The following is a 7,844-nucleotide window of genomic DNA, read 5'->3' as shown; positions in this document are numbered from 1 at the left end:
GGGTCTACTTCACACCATATTTTCAGCCTTACACTTTTACTTCGTTGCACTTTCCGCCTTCAGATCTCACTTTGCAATCAATCTTGAAGAGATTGACAACCCCTTTATAGCGTTGGTAGCAAGCTCTTTTGTGTTTGCGCAGGTACTCTGGACTTGGTGCGATTCTCCTACTGGATTTATACCTTGGTTCTCGAACTGAGGGAAATACTTACTCCTCCTGTGCTGCATCACCCTTTTCTCTTCAAGCGAAAAACCAACGCAAGCTCAGGGGAGGACAGGCCCGCGCGTCCCGCCCGTCCGTGCGACATCCAACGCAACGAGCTCGATGGCGCACGCGGCCGCGACGTCCTTCCTCTCCGCCTCCGCTCGTCGGTTCCGCCTCTTGGTCGATTATGCGTCCAGCTTTGCGATATCCTCCGGCGTGAGTTTCGACCGTGACTTGTTCGTACCCTGGGGCGCCTTCTTCTTCTTCGCCTTGGTGGCCGGGACGACGACCGAGTCGCCGGAATTCGGCGAGGGATTGTCCATGGCGGGAGAGGGTGGCGGGCGGGACGTGTGAGGGTTTTGGGGGAAAATGAAATGCAATGGGGCATGGGGGCGGGAAGGCCGCGCTGCTTTGTGCCGCTGACGGGCGGGCCAGGGGAGGACAGGCGCGCGCGTCTCGCCCGTCCGCGCGGCTCCAAGCAGCGAGCTTGATGGCGTACGCGGCCGTTGCGTCCTTCCTCTTCGCCTCCGCCCGCCGGTTCCGCCTCTTGGTCGATTCTGCGTCCAGCTTTGCGATCTCCTCCAGCATGAGTTCCGATCGCGGCTTTCTTCGTACCCTGTGGCGCCTTCTTCTTCTTCGCCTTGGTGGCCGGGACGACGGCCGGGTCACCGGAATTCGGTGGGGGATCGTCCAATAGCGGGAGAGGGTGGCGGGCGGGACGTGCGAGGGTTTTGAGGGGAAATGAAATGGAATGGGGCATGGGGGCGAGAAGGCCGCGCTGCTTTGTGCCACTGACGGGAGGGCCAGGGGAGGACAGGCGCGCTCGTCCGCGTGCTGTCCGTTTCGCCTGAAAAACGGATCAAGTTTGGGTCGGGAATGGGTCAAAAACAGACAGAAAACGGACAAACATCGGTTTGCACCCCCGCGCTGGGCCGCCTGGCGTGTCTGTTTTACCCAAAACGGACACAGACGGATAGGATAGGGTCGAGCGCTAGAGTTGGTCTTAGTGAGACCGGTCCAATACAGAACAGCTATCACGGTAATTGACATTTTATTGTAAGCACACCATCAAAAAGGTTACATTTTATTGTAGGGGGATTGACACTTTGTTGTAAGCACACCATCTTGATTACATTTTATTGCAGGGGGATTGACACTTTATTGTAAGCACACCATCTTGGTTACATTTTATTGCAGGGGTGGCTATTTGCCCGCACGGTAGACAACAAATAAGACGTGTGTGATATATTATATGAATAATAAAAGAAAAGAAAACAAGACGTGTGTGTGCGAGTGAATGGACCGTGCACGTCGCCCCGGTCGGTACGGCGGTTCACACGCGCCCTACTCCCCAGAGCCATCATCATCAGGCGCTCGTGAACCCCACCTGTCATGCCTTGTCGCGGCGAAGAAAGAAAAGGAATGCCGCGCCTGTTCCTCTGCACGGGAGAAAGCGAGACACAAGGAGCATTCATCTCAAGCTCAATCCCGCATTATCATTTCCCCTCTCCCCCCCCCCACCTAACCAAATACTCCTAGCAGAGAAACCCCAAACCCCAAACCCCTAGCACCTTCTTCTCGCCGCCCGCCGCCCGGTATGTCGCATCAATCACGTGGGGTGCCGATCCTCGACTCGGCCTTATTGCTTGTTTTTAGAGGGATATATGTTACACAAGGAACAGAGTCTACAAATGCCGAGAGCTTCTTTTTTCTTTCTCTTCTTCCCTTTCCTCCCGGCGTTCTCGTAGATTTGCTTCCATCCTGTTTTGCTTCAGATTTTCTACGTTGGCGAATCCGCATTTCTTGAGGAGGGTGAACAACACCGAGCCCCCCCGTGATGATTTAATTGTCTTCACCTTTTCGATCCTGTGGATTCGCACCATTTGTGGTTGATTCCGCTGGTTCCTGTCGCTACCCCAACCCCCTCCTCCCTTTCGTATTCCTATTTTGCGTATACTGTTGATTCTTGACATCTACTACAACAAGGTTTCGTTATTTTATTTTGGTTACAGTGGTGATTACGTATCAGCAGTATAAAGCGCATCCTAAGTTACACAGAAATCGAGTTCCACTCTACTGCCCTTGTTTCTATTGCGCACGGCAACGTCCAGATGTATGAGTTCTAATGCCTTGTTATACCCCCAGGGGCTCTTAATCCAAGCATGAGTTACAACCCGGCAACCTTTCAATTGAAAAAAACTCTTTTTTTTTCTTTTTTTTGTTCTGCAGAGTAGTGTTGGTTTATTTACATTACAAATTGTAAGCCATTCCTGATAAATCAGTAACAAAAATGCGTTACATGGAACTTTTCAGCAGAGTTAGCGGGCAATGGCTAAACCAACAACAGAGAAGTGTTCTACCCAGGGAGGCAATAATATAATCAGATATGCTGCCTCCTCCATGCAAGGATGGCCTGATGCCATGGAGGACTTTGTGAGTTGCATTCACTACTTTATGAAAATAGTGAGATACTATGCGATTTTTATTGATGAAATAATGAATTTGATCCACCTACGCTTAACATCTGCAGCACACAAGTATCCTAGATCTGAATCGATCTAATACATCCTTCTTTGGTGTTTATGATGGCCATGGAGGTTTGATCCTCATTCTGACACTGTTAGAACATAGCGCTTTTTTAGCTGTTTTTTTTTTTTACAATTATGTGTCAGTAACTAAAGTTTATCATAACTGATTGACTTATACAATCGGGTCTGTGCTGAGATTATGACGAACATAACATAACTTATGCAGCAGAGGAAATTGTGTTTCAGTGCAGCACCTTGTAGCGAGCTGTCATACCAAACTGTAACTTTAGCTCCCCTCCAATGGTCACAACCGCGGAGGACATCAAACTTTAATTGATACTTTTTTTCGACTGGTGGATGCTTTATGTTACTACAATACTTAAGTGTACTTTCGTTACAGCCATCACATGTACTGAAGGGATATTTCAACCAATGTATGAACTTTTGTACAGGCGTATGATTTATTCAGCCTTTGTTTTCTGTTATATAAGATGCTCATGCAATGTTATATATTTGCCTTTTCAGGAGCAGACGTTGCAAGGTATTGCTGGACTCAATTTCATGACGACCTTGCCAAGGATGGGGACTATGCCAACAATCCGCAGAATGCAATGATTAATGTGTACTCTAGGTATTTTCCACATGCTCTACATTTTCGCAAAAAGTTTCTCGAACCCTATGCACTAGGGGCGATAGTCAGTAGTGTCCTCTGTCTCAGTTTGTTTTGGGAAGTAAGCAGATAAGAGCCTTGTTGAGTACCTCAAATCCGCGACCTTCAACGACCAATAATTTCTGGAGAGCAGCCATGGTATCCCAGCAAGCTTTCAAATGAACCGAGAAAGCCTCATGTTTAGCCTCCCCGTCAGTGAGGAGCTGCCCCTGGACTTTAATGAAAGCGATGCTTTTCTTTTGCTCTATGGCCATTTGCAACAGCTTGGACCAAATTTCTGTTGGCATCCCCCTCTGGAAGCCATCTAATTCTTGAAATGTTGCCTTGAAATTATTCGTTCGAGAGAGGACAGCCTGGGAACAACCAATTTCAATATGTGGCGAAGCCAAAGATCATCGTGAGATACCAATCAGGATTCCCGAGCCACCTTCAATCTGAAAATCACAAACCCATATAAAACGACGTCCGTGCATATATACTTATCTCAGTTCATGGTCCTCCACATAGCACCTGAACCTACACATTATATTGCAATTCAGATTCTAGTTGTTCGTCTCTGATGCTCTAGACCTAGGAAAAAGTTAATGCCGAGCCACCAGATCAGGTAGAAATTGTGTTTTGAGTTCGTCTCCCTGAGGCCCATACACAACAGTCATCCACGAAGAATTGGCGTCTTTTAGACGCACCAGGCCCATGGAAAATCAGTGTCAAGAGTGATCTGATCCACCTGTAACAAGGCCGAATCCCAAACCAACAGTATGCCCCTCATGTCAGCAGGCAAGCAAAGCCGTCAAGTGGTGCATTAAAATGTATTGATCGATTACAGCAAGTTTAGTTTCTCGCAAACACACCAAATTAACATGCAACGAGTCAATAAACTCCCTCACTGCTATTCAGAGCACAAATACTCCAGCATAACTCCTCGGGATTGATATCCATAAAAAAAACATTAACACCACTACCGCTTGCCTCAGAATAGTTTTCAATAATTGTGAAGTTTTAGCTATGATATGCAAATCCGTCAAATTTCATTAAACAATGAGTAACTGTGGCCCACACAGAAGACAAGTGTTATGTGCATCTATACATGTTCACATAATCTGCACTCATATGTATGCATTTCCATTTTAATATTGAAAGATGAAAAGGCTAGCACGTAGAGATGCAATATCTAATTGTTTTATGCTTAACTAATTGTTGCAGTATCGATGCGAAGTTGAAACAGTCAGATGACTGGAGGATAATAGCTTATCCTCCTGGGATTAGCAATCTGATAAGGCGTCTCATCATTGGTGGTTGTACTATTAAACGGTGGCTGTGGAAGGTGATGCAGAATGTTCTTTAAACATTTTATCTCTTGGTTAATGCTGCATATTATAATGTGTAAAGGGGAATTAGAAGGGATCAGAGGGTGTCATAAAGGAGATCTACTGTATTTTTCTGAGATGTCTTTCTGAACCGGAAGCTAAATGCAATTGAGGTTGAGTTGATCATTTGTTTGTCATTGTTTGCTTCTTTTATTGAAGGGCACATCAGCAAATTTATTCTTCAATAGCCTAATTTTCCATATGATTTTCATTTTTTTCTGCATTATGCCTCAGTCTGTAATTTATTTGCAGGAACCTTATCTTGGGCCCCTACAGGAAGGATGCACAGCATGCACTGTTCTAATTAAAGGCAATCGGATCATTGTTGGTAACATTGGTGATTCCCGCTGTGTACTCTCATTGCATCCTGAAGCCCAAGAGAATTTGAAGGTAGAGTGAAAATTAAAATCAAATTTCTGTTTGCCGCGTCCAATTTTGTGATAATGTATGTGTTGAAATGTGCATAACATTTTTTTATCCATTTTTATTGTAAGGTTCTTGATCTATCCAAACCCCATGAACCAGCGGCCGAACTTGAAAAGGAGAGAATCTTAAAGGCAGGAGGACAAGTATGGGATGAGGCTGTTGGGTCAAAGTTGGGCATTCAATGCGTCGAGGGAACATTACCCACTTCCAGATCTTTTGGTTAGTCCTTATCTGATTTGCTTTAGGTTTCTTGGATACAATCCATTGTTGATGGGCATTTTTTAACTATTTACATTTCAGGTGATTTTCTATTCAAGCAGAATAAATATTTGTCTTGTGGAGAACAAATGGTGATATCTATTCCTGCCATATTCGATGTAAGTTTGTCACTATGTTGCATGAGCTATGTGTAAGTTTCTTGCTGCTTGCGGTCTGATGGGAATGACTGTTTATTTTTCTAGGAGAACATCACTAATAGCATGGAATTTATTGTTCTAGCAAGTTCTGGCATCTGGTAAGTATGATGTGAAAATAACTGTTGATCCAAGCTACTAAAGTTACTCAAAATTATTATTTATCTTTCATGCCTGTTCCATCCTAAGCAAGTAATATTTGTCACCTGAAGTTTGCACATTTTCGTTCAAGTTAAATTTGATCCAGCATGTCCTAGAAGGGCCTGAGTTTGAGCTACTTCATCCACATGTGCAGTTCAGTTTCCATTTTCTCAAACGGAGGACAGTAAACTATTTTCTGAGTTCAAGTTGCTGAAAAGAGCAATATGTGTCAGTATTTAGGTTAGCTAGTGCTTTATATAAGATAATTAATTAAATTAAATAGTTCAATATCATGCTGATTTGCTATATGGAAATGGCACTTTACTATGTTTGATTGTTTTCCATAACAACGATAGGAGTTGAGCGGAAAGTCTTTATGTTCACGTGGAATTATGCTAAAACTAATAAGAGATCGCGTTACTGGTCACCAGTCTGGATCCAGCCCCGTGGTTATAGCTTTTTTTGTATATTACCCCACATTTTTTTCCTTTATATATAGCCGTAACAAGATTAAGTAAATGTTGATATTTTTCTTCTCCAGGTCTGTCAAGAGCAGTACGCAGGTGATTGAAGCTGTACGTGAAGGCTGGCAATCCGTGAGTCTTTTTCGTTAAAAATAATTCTGCTTGTCAATAAAAATAATAGTACGTTTAAGATAAACTACCCACTGGAAAAGTTTCAGCACAAAGAAAATTCAATTCGTTTAGGTTTGTCATCAATGCAGGGCAAAGAACTTAAATCCATTTGCGAGGAGCTTCTGGATTCATGCCTTGCGCAGGGATCAAAACTTAACTTGTCAGTGATAGTGGTTGTGTTCAATCCTTACCAGCCTCCTCCTCTGGTGCAAGATTCTACCCATGGAGGCAATGGCATAGTGGTTGAGTCAAATCCAAACCCGCCTGCTCCTATGGTGCCAAACCCTGACATACAGGAGGTCAATGACCAAACATCTGATGGCAGGCAATCTGTTGAAACTGCTGTAGTCACTGACAACACTGACAAAGCGCTGGGGCAGGAAAAGAAGAAGGGTTTACGATGCTTTTCTGTCGACAGCAGGAGATCTGGCACAGGCAAATCTCCCAGAAGACATGTCAAGCCGCTCAGCCGTGTGTTGGGTCTGTTGAAGAACGGGAACTGTGCCAGCACGAGTGCGACTCAGACCACTCAGTCAACGGATGCAAGCGACCTAGTTTAGAGAGAGTGTTGACAGAGTTCGTGGCAATCGGCCAGCGTGTCGTGTGGAAAAAACATCCCTTATGAACCGACTTATCACGGGAAGAACCAGTCGCTCCCAACCCATTCAGATAAAAATGCCTCGCGCCTACCGACCATGCGCGCTCTGACAATCCAATTGGCATTCCTAGTTGATTTGTTGTACTATGCTTTTCCGAAGTCAAGCTTAAGGACCATTCCAACTTTTTCTTAACTTGGGTATGGTAAAAGGATCTCTGAAGTGTTAGAATCCCGTCCATAATGTTCCTGTCTTAATAAAGGCATTTTGTTGACGGCTGATTAATGTTCCTGTCAGTGAATTCCTCAACCTGATTTTCAAGGGGGGTTTGGTGATCAGTTTATAAGGACAACGAGGGAGGCAAATTGGGCGGAAGTGTTTGATTCAGGATCATGGGCTGGGATGGAATGGAACACTCATTCTTCAAAACTGAATATTACCTTCAACATGTCGAACGCATGCATGGAACCACGCGGAAAGGGCTGCCTCTAGACGCTGTCAGCTTGCTCCCCCGACGGACTCCCACATGAAATCCTCTCCAACCTGCGGGCCGCAGCCGTTGTCACTCCCTCACCTCTCTCCCCCTCTTGATCTAGTCTCTTCCTCGTCCCTCTTGAACACCGCCGCCTCTCGCTCTCCCGAACGACGGCGTGGGGGGCGGCTCGCTGGCTGCCGCTGCTTCAACAGCAGGCTAGCAACGGGGCGACATGAGCGGTTGTGGCTAATTCGACAGCAGTTACTGGCAGCAGAGAGAGGTACGGGTGCCAACCTCCTCCGTCAGCGCTCTAACCAGAACAAGGTCAACCTGACCTCCATCAGCACAGGATGCGTTGAGCGACAGGTGACGAGCAAAAAAGAGGTGA

General features: G+C 45.4%; 1 protein-coding gene across 1 annotated transcript; it reads left to right on the top strand.

The window, feature by feature from the left end:
- Nucleotides 1-2,518: 2,518 nt before the first annotated feature.
- Nucleotides 2,519-7,266, top strand: LOC123398809 (probable protein phosphatase 2C 21). The gene is made up of 10 exons (XM_045093262.1): nucleotides 2,519-2,638; nucleotides 2,736-2,802; nucleotides 3,259-3,364; nucleotides 4,607-4,727; nucleotides 5,023-5,160; nucleotides 5,265-5,415; nucleotides 5,497-5,573; nucleotides 5,658-5,710; nucleotides 6,292-6,346; nucleotides 6,475-7,266. Exons 1-10 carry the CDS (start codon nucleotides 2,534-2,536, stop codon nucleotides 6,943-6,945), a joined length of 1,344 nt encoding a protein of 447 aa, XP_044949197.1. The 5' UTR covers nucleotides 2,519-2,533; the 3' UTR covers nucleotides 6,946-7,266.
- The last annotated feature ends 578 nt before the right edge of the window (nucleotides 7,267-7,844 follow it).

This window comes from Hordeum vulgare, chromosome 5H (assembly GCF_904849725.1).
Source record: "Hordeum vulgare subsp. vulgare chromosome 5H, MorexV3_pseudomolecules_assembly, whole genome shotgun sequence".
NCBI lineage: Eukaryota > Viridiplantae > Streptophyta > Magnoliopsida > Poales > Poaceae > Hordeum > Hordeum vulgare.
The sequence above is the reverse complement of the archived record's forward strand: the minus strand, read 5'-3'. Positions and strand labels throughout refer to the sequence as shown.